General features: G+C 29.9%; 2 protein-coding genes across 2 annotated transcripts; one reads left to right on the plus strand and one right to left on the minus strand.

Annotated features, from left to right (window-relative positions):
• The first annotated feature begins 4,073 nt into the window (after window positions 1–4,073).
• On the plus strand, window positions 4,074–6,682 carry LOC148229354 (arylphorin subunit beta-like). The gene is made up of 4 exons (XM_088197726.1): window positions 4,074–4,173; window positions 4,242–4,369; window positions 4,436–5,433; window positions 5,497–6,682. The coding sequence occupies exons 1-4, from the start codon at window positions 4,095–4,097 to the stop codon at window positions 6,596–6,598; spliced, it is 2,307 nt and encodes a 768-aa protein (XP_088053852.1). The 5' UTR covers window positions 4,074–4,094; the 3' UTR covers window positions 6,599–6,682.
• Window positions 6,683–6,737: 55 nt separating this feature from the next.
• On the minus strand, window positions 6,738–8,878 carry TpnC25D (Troponin C at 25D). The gene is made up of 4 exons (XM_088197728.1): window positions 8,739–8,878; window positions 8,441–8,612; window positions 7,099–7,350; window positions 6,738–7,026 (listed from the first exon to the last, which is right to left on the minus strand). The coding sequence occupies exons 1-4, from the start codon at window positions 8,739–8,741 to the stop codon at window positions 6,998–7,000; spliced, it is 456 nt and encodes a 151-aa protein (XP_088053854.1). The 5' UTR covers window positions 8,742–8,878; the 3' UTR covers window positions 6,738–6,997.
• Window positions 8,879–16,828: the final 7,950 nt, after the last annotated feature.

Here is a 16,828-nt window from a genome sequence, read left to right on the forward strand (position 1 = left end):
TTCAATTCTGACCAATTAATATAAATTATGAAAATCTTATATTTATTCTGACCATTTAATATTTATTCTGACCATTTATATTTAGTCAAAATAAATTTAAAAAGTTTTGTTTTATAATAAAAAAACATTTAAAAATTGCCTCAATCGAATACAACGCATGAAATAAAAATGTTGTATTTTATGAAATATTTATTATTTATTATATTAATTTATTTAGCTTAATAGCTAATCTTTACATCTAACAAATTTAGTAAACATATATAAAAATATATAAAAAATACATAACAGAAAGAAAAAATAAAAATATACAATAATAAAGTCTTAATATTATAATTTATTTCTATATGTACGAAGGTGTTTTTTTATTCCATTTATGAAACCCGTTATATTTTTGCTGTTTCGGATTTCTCTTGGAAGACTATTATATAAATCAAAACCTCCGTACATAATTCCCCTAGCCGTACTCGTTTTCTTATACTTAATTATCTTTAAATTTTCTTTATTTCTAGTATTATATTTATGTACATCTTTATTTATGACATCATATTATTTTATTGTGTATCATATAAAAGTAATTTTATTATTTTACGTACATAAATACATAAGAACAGAAAGTAATATTTAATCGCAACTAACGTTATAATATCAAAAAAATATATTGAGATCCATTTTCAAATGTTAATTAAGCATTTAATAAAATAAGTAGCTCTTTTTCTCCGCTTTATAATAAATATGTCAAAGGAATTTAATAGTATATATAATATAGAAATTTAATATTATAAATTTTTTTTTTTTTTTAAATTCGGGTACCAAATCTTTCTTCTTTAGGGACAATAAATCTAGGACAACATCGTCTTTGACAAAATATCGTCTTTTAACGAACCTTTTTGGATGTCTCTTAATTTCTTATACCAGGGGCCATAGTACCACTCGCCAATTTATTGCAATAAAATTCTTAACAACAAAAAGCTCAAAAACTTGCATTTTTGTTGTTAGGAATTTTATTTGTACGAATATTTTTTTTATGTTTTACAAATCCTTGTATTTTTTAATACATTTTCATAAGAAAGGATCTATGAATGGTGTAAATTCACGAATTAAAATATATTTTTCTACAACTTTCAAGGTCAAGGATCATTCTGGTTTTATCAGGATCGAGACTTTTAATTATTACACAAGAAGCACTGTGTTGCATTTAAACAAGTAGGGGTATAAAGAAAAATTACATTTCTCGATTAAAATTTAGTTTTATCTAAAAATATTTCTTCATCTTAAATAGATATCTATTTTTTTAATATTGTTGAAATTTTATAATTTATAGCTAGCTGTAAAATCTCTATTTGACTATTTATACATTACTTTTATAAATTGTATTAAATCAACTTATAGAAAATAAAAAAGCTCAAAAAACATAATTGATAATTTAATTAGACAGCGATAAGGTGTATTTATAGATATAATAATGTAGTATTAATATATAAATGTGATTATTTATTACTACGTGATAAATAATATTATGACTACGTGATAAATAAATAAATAAAATAACCAATTTATTTTTGTTTTATTTGAACCATGTTGTCAGCACATAGCTACCAGATAAAGCGAATAAAATAAAAGCTTGTAATCAATTATTGCTTTTTAGCACAACATCAATAATCAACAAATTAGTAATTTTAGTTACGAACGATACAAAAACAAATAGCATCCATTTTAAATGCTAGATATATATGATTATAAGATAAGGCAAGTTGATCTATTTTTAAATAAAATTAAGATTTTTTATTGACAAAATATCGGAATGGATATTTCAAACATTTTTTCATAATACAGTAATATTACAATAATCGTTTTTTATTATTGTGAATCATAAAAAAAGAGACATACAAAATATTGCTCCTAAATTCCTTTGAGGATCGGTGATTTTATTATATTATACATTCCACCTAATGGTAAAAAATATGGGTTTTATATTAATATATTTTTATTAAAAGTAAATAACATACGCGATATTTATGCAAATACTGTGATGTCGACCTTTTTAGCGGGTCGAATAAATCTTAAGAGATTTAGGTACAATACTACAAACTAGCATCTGAAAACCATGTCAATTTTCCTTCTAAGAAAAAAATGATATGAAAATATAATATATTAATAATTATTGAGATGGAATAAAACATTATCAAATAAAATATATAAAATGTATTTTTAATATGTAGAAAAAATAGTAGAGAAATAGCAATGTGAATTCAGAACAAAAAAAATAGCAATAGACCAAATTTTCTCAATTTGACAAATAAAAAAGATCTGGAATTTTAACATCGATATGCACCACCTATTTATTGATTTTAAAGCTGCATATGCCTCGTCTCTAAAAAAAGTTAGAATATATTTAACCATGGAGGAATTGGGCGTCCCGAAAAATTGTCTGTCAAGGTCTTAATGGTCTGCGACAGGGTGATGTACTCTGCTTAAAATTGCACTAGAAAAAGTAACCAGTCTAGAATAAGTCTAGAAAAACATCATATTCGATAAAATATCGTCTTTCATCTACCGCTCCTAGATGCTTCCTGACTTTTTATACAATTTATTAAAAATAAATATATTCTTATATCACTATCCGAAAGAATCTTATGAGAAAACAGTGCTTACAAAATTGTAAATCAGTTTGTTTAAAATGCGACATATTTTTTTTAAATCAGGTTTATAGAACTAAGATATAATTAATTTAAATTATTGCATATTTATTATAGAATATATTAATAGAATTTATTTGCGAAAAAGTTATTTCTCGTATATTTATTTATTTCTATTGGTGTTAAACGTCAATTAAATTTAAACATAAATGTTTATATGAACATTATTAATATTATTTTACTTATTTTGTATTGATTTAAAAAAATATCTGTACTTCCGGTATTTATTTTTGTAATACCGGTAGTATCGAAGGGCAATTTTTGCCAAAATACCGTTATAACCGGTTGTGCAAACTCTAATCAGGACCAACAACTTCTACCTTCGTTAAAATAGGAAGACTTTTACTCAACCGTAAAAACAATTGCTGTATAACAATCAAAGATCGATCGGCAGTCAAGAGCTTAAGTTGTTGGACGATTTATTAAGCCAATGATGATGATGATCAATGAGGAAAATGTTAATAAATCGGTGATGGATACCTCAAAGTCTTGAGTTCGAACCAGTATTTTTTTTTATTTCTATTGTGTCTAAAATATCAGAATTAATTTATTTGGCTGATTTTCACAGATTATGTTTTTTTTATAGATTTTCCTAATCATGCAGTTGAATAAATAATATATAATAAATTAATAAAATAAAAATTGTGGTTCTTCTAAATTATAAGTTATTTATAAACTAAGTATATTAATGCGTATTTTTATAGTCAATAAAAATACGTATATATATATATATATAAATCTTGACTTATTTATATTAACGATCATACTTAATAGTCAAGTATTATTAGGGTGGCTTGAAAACACTAAAAGCAATGAAATAAACTTATTTATTTTTTATATAGCATAAAAGTGTTATTTACACCACTCATATGTGTATAATACAAGTTACAATTTATTTGGCAATGTATTCGTAAAAAAATCATGTAAAACGTAATAATAGATTTACATACATGTATTTATAGTGCTGAACTTATACAAATCGAATAAAAAGAAAACTCATCTAAAAGTTCTAAGAAAAAGGGATTTTTCAATTAAAACTTAAGGTTCATGTTACTACAATACGATAGCGTGCGTTACCTTTACTTATTTGTTATAATTAACTTGTTTGTTATAATTGTATGCGTACGTGATACGTTATATCAGTCATTAAAATAATCAAAATATTATCATGCTTCAAAAAACAAACTAATTATTCAACTCTTTAATTTAACAAATGCATGTTGGTAATTAATTATTGCTTGACAACGCAAAAAAAACTTTATCGCGTCTTTCATTTGCTCTCTTGTAATCTAACTTGTTTGCTTTAATTAAAAAATATAATCGATCGATAGTGGCTTCAGTTTTAGTATATATTGGCGTCCAAAACCCACAGAATTCACTCGATCGGCTTCATCCAACATGAAGTTCCTGTTCTTGTTCTTGGTAGTTACCGCAGTCTCATGCGCCAACGTTCCCAACGTTGAGCATGATACGAAAGGTAAACACCAAAAATCTACTATAAAATAATAATTGTATATAACATATTATAAATATTATTTATTCCAGTAACCTACTCGACCAGGCAAATCAATCTATGGAGGCTTTTCCACCATTACAACATGCCGAACTTCTATCGTGATCAGATAGAACTGGCAAGCACATGGAAATTCGATGAAAATTTCAATCGTTTCACAGTATGTATTTTTAAATCTTAATGCAGATCAAATTTATTCGGTTTTTTAACTGTGATTATTTTATAGAACGTGCAAATGATCAAGGATTTCTATGACAACTGGACCAATGGAATGCTACCAAGATACAGGATCTTCACCATCTCAAACACAGTCCACCGCATGGAGGCAATCGCCCTCTTCAATGTGTTTTACAACGCTGTCGATTTCGATACTTTCTACCATGTCGCTTGCTGGGCTCGTGAAAACGTCAACGAAGGAACCTTCCTGTTTGCCATGCATACTGCCTTCTTCGCTCGCGATGACTGCAGAGGATACTTCCTTCCTCCCCTTCACGAAATCAACCCCTACTTCTTCTTGAACTTTGACGTCATCAGCAAGATGCACAGGATCAAGATGCAAGACCAGATTATCGACATCAACACGGCTCGCTTCAACAACATCCAGAAGGTTGACGATGCGTTCGTTTTCCGCGGATCGGAAGCTGGATATTACGGCAATGATAACAACAAGGACTACCACATGAGATACTACACCGACGATCCAAGCTTGAACTCGTTCTACTTCTACCATAACGTGAGATTCCCGACCTTCTTGAAGGGAGAGAGCATCTTTGGACAATACAAGGAAAGGAGAGGCGAAGCAGTATACTTCTTCTACAAACAACTATTGTCCAGATACTACTTGGAAAGGCTCTCCAACGATTTGGGAGAAATCGACAACTTCGCATTCAATTTACCAATCAACTGCGAATTCCGTTCTTTCCTGAGGTATCAAAACGGCGTTGACTTCCCAACCAGATCGGATTACTTCCGCGTCATGACAGAAGACAACACATTCGACTTGAACAGGGTCGAAGATTGCGAAAGGAGCATCAGGAACATTGTCGACACTGGAGTTTTCGTTATGGAAGATGGAACTATCGTTCCATTGAGAAACTCAAAGGATATCAACATTTTGGGTAATCTGATCCAAAACAACTACGACAGTGTCAACAGGCGCGTTTGCAAGAATACCAACTGGCTCGCCAGATTCCTTCTCGGAGGCTCAGTCGACACCAAGAGCGAGTAAGTTTAAATTATATTATAAAATCGATATTTAAATGCTAATTTTATGCAAATAATTTTCAGCTTCTACACCGTTCCATCTGTAATGGATCATTACGAAACCTCTCTCCGCGATCCATTGACATGGTCTTACTTCAAGCGCATGATGAACAAATTCTTCATGTTCAAGGATAATCTCACACCATACAAGCGCAGCGAATTGTTGTTCAGCGGTGTGAAGATCAACGACATCGTCACCGACAAATTGGTCACATTCTTCGATTCTTACTACATGGATGCTACCAACGCAGTCTACAACAATAAGCAAGAGAGAGAATCTGGCAGATACAACCACAGATTCGTCTACGAGAAGAATGTACTCAACCATTTGCCATTCGACTTCAAGATCAACGTTGACTCCGAGAAGGCCACCGATGTGCTCGTCAAGATCTTCATGGCTCCAGTCTACGACGGCATGAACAGGCGTTACAATATCGACGACAACAGGCAAAACTTCTACGAAATGGACAGATTCACATACAAACTGACCGTTGGCAACAACATGATCGTACGCAAATCTGTCGATTTCATGGGATACTCAGACTACTACTCATCCAGCTTCATGATGAAGAAGTTCATGAACGGAGACGACATGAGCTGGTTGAACAGGAACAACGTATACGGCTACCCGAGGAGGCTACTTCTTCCCAGAGGCAAGACTGAAGGCATGGAATACAAATTCTTTGTCATGATCATGCCATTCAACTCTGCCAATGTGCAGAAGTACACCGACTTCCAAGGATACCAATTCTTGTTCATGGACGACAACGCTCTTGACTATCCGTTCGACCGTCGCATCGACGAAACTGAGTTCTACACCTCGAACATGTTCTTCAAGAACTTCATGATCTATCACAAAGTGATGACCAGCAATCGCATGTCTTGGATGGACTTGATGAACTTCTACAGATACAGGAACTTGGATGAACAGTTTGTGAGGAAAAACTTTATGGACAGGGATACTTTTTACGGCAAAGACGCAAAATTCTTTGGCGGAAACACTGACAAGCAATTCATGAACACAAATACTATGACTACGAATACAATGACTACAAACACTATGGATAAGGGATACTTTAACGAAAACAACGACTTTTACCACGGCAAGACTTACTACAAAGTCTAAAGATTTGATTTAACGACAATTTGCTACAATGTAAATATATGTATATTATACGTAAAATGCAATAAAAAAAAGTACTGACATTAATACGCTATTTTACATCTTCTCTCCCTTCAAAATACTTTAACAAAATAGCAACAGATAATAAAAAATAAATATAATAATATTATTGACAAATAAAATATACATAAATGACACTTTCATAATAATTTTTAAAATTAGCTAACATTTGATTGACTAGATATAATAATGTATTTTATAAGGAAATTTTTAAAACAGAATGTAGTGACTGTGTACACTGCAAGAGCATATTACACTAATTTGGGACAATTAGGAACTCTTCAACAGTTTGAGTGTACTAGATAGCTTTAAAAATTTAATTAATTTAATTGAAAATTAAATTTAATCGCCAGTCATCATCTCCATGAATTCTGTAAAGCAAAATTTATTTCCATTAGTTTAAATGTATATGTTATTATTAAAATAAATTAAATAATACACACCATCGAAATCTACGGTTCCTGAGCCGTCAGTGTCGATTTCAGCGATGATTCCATCTAAATCTGTGCTGCTCAGTTTATCGTCGAGGGCGCCTAAGATTTCTTTAAGTGTGGATGTGGTAATGTAACCGTTTCCTTCTCTGTCGTACAATCTGAAAGCTTCTTTCAATTCTTGTTGCATAGCTTCAGCATCCTCTTCCTCAAGGAAATGTGCGGCAATATTGCAGAATCCATCAAAGTTGACTTTTCCTGTGGCTGGAAAAAAATAAAAGAAACATGTTATTTTCAATATCCTTTCGGTAAATGCTATAGAATTGGTTCAAATTAAGATTCCGCAACTTCCTGCATATTTAGTTGATTATGTTGGCGCGTGTTCAAAATCTGCAATCTTTCGAACGATCATCACCGCATATTAAGATTTATCGCATATCCATGATTTATAATCACTAACACGCTCTGTCACCTCCAATAACATCGTTTCGTGCGAATTTCGCAACGCTTCGAAATAACCTTAAACCAGATCGGTTTGGCAATTTCGGTTACTGGCTCTAAGATCGAACATTATCTTTGGTATTCCAAGGTAAATTCAATTCCATATACATGTGCGTGTATACAAATATACAAAATCGCGCATCCGCAACTTTTAAGTATACATAATAAATTTCATTTCACACCCACGATTTTCTTAAATAAAATATCCTACCATAGCAATTTAGCAAAATTTAAGTGAAAACTCTTGATAAATGCTTAAGTCAGAGTCCAATTCCTATCTTAGATCCTAAGTATCGCAAAATTCTTTCTAGCTATATTTTTAAATATATATATATATTTATAAAATAAAAACGATCGCGTAAATCATATTTTTAATGGTCGTGTAAAATGTTTCTTTGAAAAACTAGTTGCTAAATATAATATATTACATATACGTAATAAAATTTAATTTATGTAAAATAATGCAAATCTCAATCATTAAAACTAACGTGAAAATTATATTTATCTTAATTTATAAGCTAATATAAAAAGAGTGCACTTTACGACAATCAGTCTAAAATCCGTATTATTTCACGTTTAGATATTAATGAATTTAATAATAAATTATTGGCAAGTAATATTTTTTTTTATTATGTAACATAATAATTTTTAATAATATCACTGGTTAATTTAATAAGCTACTCAAGGTTTCCATATAATATTAAATACTTTTTAAATTTGATTGCTTTAGAGTGCCTAAAATATAAAGTCGTATATTTCGCTTCTGATTTATAGTTATAAATAAATAAAAATAATGCGTTAAATCTTATAAAGGAATATTATTGAATCATATTTAAAAAATCACTATATTAACCTTCTGGGTCGTTTTCGTCGATGAGTGCCTGAAGTTCACTGTCGTCGAACAACTGGCCCATGGTGTTGAGGATGGTGGAGATCTTCAGGACTTCGATGTAGCCCGACTTGGTGGTGTCGAACATTTGGAAGGCTTTGCGCATGATGGCCATCTTTTGTTCGTCTTGTTCATCCTGGAGAAATAAAAACGTTCTCATGTAGTACATTTATTAATCGATGCAACTTGAACGTATTCCAAAGACACTGGTAATTATCGATCCAAATATCGACACACTAAAAATCATATGATCATGTCTCACCATGATTGGTGATTTTCAAAGGACAGACGCCGTGAAGTTGAGTTGTCAAGACACTGGAGCGTCGCGACGCCCATACACACCTTTATATGAGATTCCTCTCGAGTTTATGAAGCTCGTGGATATTCACAGAGGAGCGAGCTTTGTACTTCAAAAACATCTGTAATAATATGAACATATAGATGTTAAGAAACATTTTACTTAAAAAATAAGTGATATGTTATCTAAATTATAGTTAGAAATACTTTACTTTAAATATGTTATAAAATTCCCTATTTTATTATGATATTTATATATTTATACAGAATAGCTACTTAGATTGAAAATGAGTTTTTTTTATCCCGATGGTGTTCAATCTTGCATCTGGTGAATTTCGGCACCAAACTCACAGTTTTCGATAGCCCAATCTTGCAATAATTTTTTTATAATTATCAGTTCATTATTATATATATATGCTTTATTACATATGTAGACTCAAACTTATTCATTATTCATTATAATTAGTTTCATTGGCGATGATCAACAATGCTGAGAAATCCTTCGCCTGTGACATGTCAGTCAAATTTAAGTTTTCATCGCTCAGTTCAACTTTAAACTTGCAACTCAAAAATTGAAACTAAAAAATATCACAGTTGATTTAAAATGATATGTGAAAATGTCACGTCGCTACTATTCACCGTTTGGGAGAAATTTTTGTGACATACAATCAGATGAACATACACGTATATATTCTGTTTTAGAGTATTTATAATGAACATTTTTCTGTTCATACGTGAAATTAACCAATGGGGTTAGAATTTGAAACGGCGATTTTAAACATTTTTGGAAATTTTAATAAACGGTTCAAAAATCACGTTTATTTTTATTTCACTTTTTAATTATTCTATGCATTTAATTATTAAAAAATATTAACTATTTATACTTGCTATAAATCATACTATTTTTCATATAAGTTAAATAAATTAATAATAATCGTTGTAGTAGTGTAATATTATTTAATTTAAACGCAATTCAAGCCCTTTTAAATTTGAACACAAATTTATTATTTACAAAAATTGCCATTATAATACATATTTACATAAAGAAACACAAATAAATACCATAAGGTGAAAATTGCGTACTCCGTAAGATCAAGACAGGTAACACAGGGATCACAGGTTCGAGTCATGGAGGTAGACTAAAATTTTTCAGAATTATACTTAGCTGCAAAGTGACATACATTACTTATAAAATATATTACATATAACAATTAATAATTATTTATATAGATGTTACCGATTTCTAGACTTTCTGTCTGATTGATGGTAAATACTTGCTTGTAAGTATTCATTATGACTGATTGACTATCTCAGTTGGTATAAATCAGTATCAAGGCACATTTTCTGGAGGCTGCTATTTTCTGGATGCATTTTGGCGTCGTCGTCTTCAATAAGACGAGATAGTACAGAATCCTGGCTGACCCTCTAATGCTCTGCTTCATAGCGGTAACTAAAAAAGTTTCTATGGAGATCGCAGTTTAAGCCCCACTCTGGAGGATGTCTTTAATGAAGACGGCCGGCCAAGGACGAAAGCTTGTGCTAGCATATTATAAGGCTTAAAATGCTGCTATTTTGTTTTGAAATACGAGACAATAGGACGCTTCTCCTCAATAAAAAAATACTTTTAACAAACATTTCTAAATAAAATGTTTTACGGCTGTCTATATTATGACCGAAATTCACAGAATTTCGTTTGTTTAACAACAAAATACATTGTAAAGATTCACCATTTATAATTGTTTAACGCTTATCTCAAAAGGTGTATTTTTAAAATTTTTGTGAAGTTCGTGTTACGTTTTTGTATTTGTTGTTTCAAGATGCAAAGATTTTATATCGCGATTAATTTAATTTCTATGCAAATGCACATAAAACGATTTATGATTAAAACTTACTTGTTTGTATTTATAATGTTTAATTGACTTCACTCCGTTGTGACGCATTGGGCTTACGCCTGTAAGGTTACAATGAAAATTAACAAAAAATATGTCGTAAATGTATAATATGTCACTAATATCATGAAAAAATATATCCTTCTCTTCATATCTTATGTGTCTTTATATAATAAACACATTTTGAGTCCCCTTGTTATTTACACCCCATCATAATATATCAGCCTTCCTATGCGCATTCATGAATCTCTAACTTATACTAAAGGTATTCGAAAGTTACTGAATATAATATGGTACTGAATATTCTCGACCTGTTTAGAATAAGTTAGTAACTTCCCACTATTTCTCAAACACAAATTTGTTGTTAATTTTAAGTTTGACGTTTACTGATTTTATTAGGCTTAAAATCATTTAATAAAATCTATTTTATAAAATAACTATAATTCTACCTTTGTACATAAATACAATTATAGTACTCTTAAAAATTAAATATATATTTCAATGAAAAATAATATACATGTATAATTTAATTGGTATTTTTCAACTTATAGCTTATATTTAAAATTAGTAAATAATATATACAAGTGTACTCTAATGCAAAAAATACTAATCTTACTTAGATGATTTATTTACAGGTATCAATTAATTTATTTGAAAAAGTCCATAATGAAAAATAATTTATAATACACGTTTAAAATCACCAAGATTTGCTTTTTTCAGTTCCAAAACTATAAATTCAGTTTCTTTATAGCTTTTATAAATGTCATTATTTTGTGTAATTTGCCGCTGATCGACTTATCAATCTGATCTGGAATAGTAATAGTTTAGTTATAAGTTGCTATGTTGTATTTGGAGGGTACATTTATAATAAAGTTCTCAAACATACGTAGGCTAGTAACAAACAAATAATTGTTACAATATCAAGAGTAATTGAGTCAAACGTAAATTTTTTTCGAAATGTTGATGCAATATCCAACTAGGGAGTTTTCCTGCCGCTGCTCGATGCACCCGCGTGCCAGGCGTGCGTTTTCACGAAACACAAATAATACAGAAACTGAAAATATAATAGGTTAGTGAAATACGCGTCGTTCAGGAATTGTGCGAAACGGGCTGTATCATCTGAAAATGTAGTCTCTCCTCCTTATTCAGGGTCACTCCAAATCGCGATGAATGGAAGGAAAATGCTGTTGTAGTAGTAGGTACTTCCCGTGAGGTCATTCAACGGAATGCCGTTGTGGAGTGTCATGCTTACACACATGACCCGTGATTCATTGCCTGAACATCGACAGCGAGATTCTAAAACATTTAGCATGTGCGAGCAAACGTTAAATGTTGCAAGACGATGAGAAATAAAATTTGGAGTAACGAATATTTTTTAATTGGATATAGTTATATATTACTATTTTATATAATACAGTTTCATATGATTAATATAAAAAAAAATTAGGGGAATTATAATGATTATATTTTACAAGCATAACACAATGGGTGTAGCACCATCAGATTATATATGAAGTGTGGAAAAATAGTCTGCTTCCCTAAAAAGAAGTCTGGACATTTAAAAAATGTATTTCAAATCAACGTTATTTGACTTGATAAAATCAGGATAATTTAGGGCGTTTTTTAATTTCACATGATAAATAAATTTTAATTTGATTAACGAGCTATGTCTTGCTTTACGAGCAATATGTATTACGCCAATGGTTCTTCTCACGACTCGCTGTAGGATTGGTGACTTTTATGTTATGGCCAGTATTATATTATTATTTTATTTTACAATATTTTTAATGGGGCTTTGATATACAAGTGTTTTGGATTACGAATACATTTCCAGAACGAATTATGCTCATAAACCGACGTGCCATTGCATATGAAATGGTAAAATAAAATGGTTATATAATGGCCAACATAATGCATTAGCGAAACAAGTCATAATTGTGAAATTTATAATAAAAAAAGAAATATTAAAAGTTACACAAAAACATATTTTAGAAGTCATAATATTTTTTCTTAATTGTAAAAAATAAATTTGGTCTTTTTTTCTTAAGTACACGGGGTGAAATAAATTTTTTTTTTTTTTTATTTCTAAACTTATTATTGTTTCATTTAAAATTGTTTCTATAAATACACTTTTTTATAGTCTTCCACTCACTTGTAAATGTTTTCTCTTACTATTGTCGCAAAGCACTGCTTTTAAATGTCGGTAAACAGCTAATATAACTCGTAAAGATGGTGGTTATGGCATCACGACGGTGTCGTTTTTGGCCAAAAATTGTGAGCCGATACGTTATCGTGGTGCAAAATTTTAACATTTTTTTACCATAATATTGCGTAAGACTTCAGCTTTTAAACACATATTTTTCGGAAGGCGAACCTAATAAGATAGTGATTGTGAGAGACCATACATTTTAATCAAGCACGGCCGCAGTCGTCAATGTCGAAAACGGAGTTGGCGCACAACTAACTATGCGAACCTTAAGATGTTAAAGCTACGGGTCGCTAATGGGCCGGTAGGCCTATGCTCGATCATAAGAACTGCTAAAAATGCAAGGTACTGCTCCTTATTGACCGTGCGACACTAGGACCTTGACATTCGATCAAACTCAACGTGCTTTTTTCGACCTTAGATCTCAATTTTAGTTTTACAAATATTTTTATGCTGTGTTGTAGCAATTCTGGATCGGTATACTTCATTCAATGATAGCTCAGAAATTATTTCATGATTAAATTGAACAAGTTCTTTCCTTTTTTTTTAGGAATACCTTAAATGTGAAAAGGAGGAAGCAGAAATATAACGAAAAATCAACAACAACACTGGCTGAATTATATAGATTTAATTTAGATTGTATTATCTATAGTTTTACGACTAGAATTAATACAGCAAATTAAATAAATGATACATTCAGGTTCATGTGTTTATTCCTATAAGAAAATTTATAAAAACAGTCTCAAATCTATCCCGAAAATATTTTTTAATTTGTCAATACAGTAAAATGATATCTGAATCCTCATAAAAGAATAATCTGCTTTAGTAATAAAATAATCAGAAAGAAAGTGATATTTCTAGTAATACAATTGTGAATAAATATATTTGATTTAAGCAAAAAAAATATTTAATCGCACAGATTACAAAATTCATACATATGTCATTAAAAACATTTTTTGGTTCACTCTGTAAAACGCATTATACTTTCAACAGTTATAGGCGAGTGGTAGGCGGTAGTGTTAAACGCACGTAATAAACATAAATTATAATCTTTATTGTTTTTATTCTACAAACTCATATTGTCAATGATTTATATTTTCATATGATCCACCTTTTAATAATTTGCCACTTTATTGTCCGCAAAACACAATAAATCTATTTTGCATACCAATGATTAATTAATTAGACAAACTAGTATTATTCATGCAACTCTTGCTTTTTGTTAAATTCGACAGATATTCAGAATATTTTCTTTGTGAATACAATAGCTATGTTAATATAGCATTTTTGTATATTTTATTCAGGGTTAAAACTAAATCAGGGATAATTAACAACGAGACATAAAGGCGGGCGCGCGTATCCGTCGATTTGTTAAAAGATGACACATTTTCATCCTAATTGCGCTAATCTATTTTGATCAAGGTGGTTTTATTGTCTAACGCGACCGAAATATACTTTACGATGGTTTACTAAAATTATGCAAATCTGCCGAGATATTTATGACGTTTCCCTTGTCGGCAAGCCAAATGGACCACTGTTGCACGTCGCCGGAAAATTATTTACTCTAAAAAAACACATGTTACCAATTTACTAAGGAAGCGTCTTTCAACATTGTTTTGGACACAGCGATTGCAAAAAACTGATTTAATACATTTTTTATTAAATATAAGAAAAACATATTCAAAGTTAGGTAAACTCTTTAATAACGATTTATAAACATGTATTGAGTAATTTAGATTCTTTCAAATTGTAATTTATAACACAAACACAAAGTTCTATGAATATGATAATTTATATATTAAAAAAAACAGATGTATCTCAAAATAAATGTCGGTTTTTAATGAATCACTTCTAAATGTTTATTTTAATTTTAATGACTTTCTTAATATATAACTTTTTCCTACCCTATGTTCATTTTTTTATTTCCATAAACATAAAACGTGGAAGGTTTTGATGTAAATTTATCGTCGGCATTCTTAATTTTTTCCGTGGAAAAAGTGCTGCGTTGATCTAAACAAATAATTGTCGGAAGTGCCAAGTTCTTTGATTTTACCAAGAAAACAAAATTGAAAGGTTTTCTATCTTTCACCCATCGGTCATTAGCATAAATTGATACAAGCGTTAATGCAAAATATTTCAATTTTCAGCTAGTCTGCATTTTTAATTTTTTCGTCTCAAAAATGTTGCGTCGATCAGAATGAGCAAGGTCTGAAGAATAAGGTGAATGGGATATTGAGTTATTTAATTTTATAAACAGTCAATTTCACAACATTGTGTTGTGGAACCATTCAACTTCTATTGACAAGTGCTGGCCTATCTTTTAATTGCTTTTGCAAACGATTCAGCTGATTTAAGCTTGTTTGGCCATTTTTAAAAGTTTCATATTGTACAATCCCGCCACACACAAAATATTTTTACACTAATCCTGTGCTTCAATGCAGGTTTTGCTACTTGACCTTTGGAGTATCACTGTCTTCTATGACAATTTTTGTTCTACATCACTTATTTTTCATCTCTGATTATCAAACGATCGAGAAAATGCGACCAGCTTTAAGATCCAGATGCTCTTGGGATATGTGAATACGCTCAGACTTATTTTCTTTGCTCAATTCGTAGGACTTGCTTCCATTTCTGCAGTCTATCTTTAGTGATCCCACATCCAGTATTAGTCTTGATATGGTAATTTCCGGTTCGATTTTTTTAAACCATCTTTAACATTTACGGGTGTCTAATGAATCATCTACGACTTTACAGATGTTTTTAGTGACTGTAGTTGCCATTTTTTAAATTGCTCACATGGTAAAAATTCTGCCATCGTAAATTTTGCGACCCAATTTTTTTTTAATATTAGACTATGTAGTCCAGATGTGCACAGATATAATAAAATACCTACTCAGATTTCAACGGTTAAAGCACAACTGACAGATAAAATAAAAATGACGTTTATTTAAGGATTACTTAATATATCAATTTTTTTATATTTAATATTTATTATCTTTGACTATTTACAACAAAACTGAAGTTAAATGCAAAATAAAAATTTAATCATTTTATTCAATTTTAGGAGTCAGTGTAAATATAATTATGTCCTTCCGAATAATTTTACAAATATATTATGTTTTTATATCTTGAGATCATTTTCAATAATAATAAATACGTTTAATATTTATAGCACAATTCTTGGTGTAAATTATTTATTTGGTTCTCATAAAGGTGTAGTTATTAGTGTTTATTTACCTGCTAGTTTTAAGTATACAATAAATTTAATATATAATAGTTAATGTTGCACCTTTTTGATTCAAATATATTCTTTACATCTTCTTGCCTTGCACTTGCAAATTGTCAAATTGCTTATAATATCTTATATTATAAAAAATTTACAGCTTCAATTAATTTGAATTATTAAATCATATCAAGAAAACATCATAATTAAAACATAATTTAAAATACTAGATTTATTTTTTATTAAAATTTGGTGGAGTCAAATTTTGCGCAATTTCAAAATAGCTATATTCGTATGCGACAATAAAAAATAAAATTTAATTAGTATGTGAATTTAATTTAATATGCTATAAAAAATAAAAAAAACTAAGATTTATATCTATAATAATAATAATAATGTGTTTTTTTAATGGTCAGTCGCAAAAATTCAAACAAAAAGAGAATACATGACAATAAGTGTCACTGCTGATATTTGAACGCTTAAAAAGAAACTTCACAAAAAATGGTGTTCGCATTCAGTCAGAAGCAATGAACGTGACATGAAAAATGAAAATTGTTTTGCATATATATTATATTATATATGTGTGTATATAAAAAATAGTTTTATTATTTCCGACATAAAAAGTTTACGTAACACTCTATTAGTACCGTGTTTAAAAATTCGTTTGATTTTCGATACGGTCAGTGTAATGTGTGTATATTTGCACTGTTTATAGAAATACCAATGATCGTCATTGA

Source organism: Plectrocnemia conspersa, unplaced genomic scaffold (assembly GCF_051122295.1).
Source record: "Plectrocnemia conspersa isolate PC_06_02 unplaced genomic scaffold, ASM5112229v1 ptg000011l, whole genome shotgun sequence".
NCBI classification, from domain to species: Eukaryota; Metazoa; Arthropoda; class Insecta; order Trichoptera; family Polycentropodidae; genus Plectrocnemia; species Plectrocnemia conspersa.

Excerpts from the sequence above, each read along its gene's own strand:
- LOC148229354 (XM_088197726.1), top strand. The coding sequence starts at position 4,095 with ATGAAGTTCCTGTTCTTGTTCTTGGTAGTTACCGCAGTCTCATGCGCC. Across the intron at positions 4,174-4,241 it reads CGTTGAGCATGATACGAAAG|TAACCTACTCGACCAGGCAA; the intron begins GTAAACACCAAA and ends TATTTATTCCAG. Across the intron at positions 5,434-5,496 it reads TCAGTCGACACCAAGAGCGA|CTTCTACACCGTTCCATCTG; the intron begins GTAAGTTTAAAT and ends AATAATTTTCAG.
- TpnC25D (XM_088197728.1), bottom strand. Across the intron at positions 7,351-8,440 it reads CGACGAAAACGACCCAGAAG|CCACAGGAAAAGTCAACTTT; the intron begins GTTAATATAGTG and ends ATTTTTTTCCAG. Across the intron at positions 7,027-7,098 it reads AGGAACCGTAGATTTCGATG|AATTCATGGAGATGATGACT; the intron begins GTGTGTATTATT and ends TTTGCTTTACAG.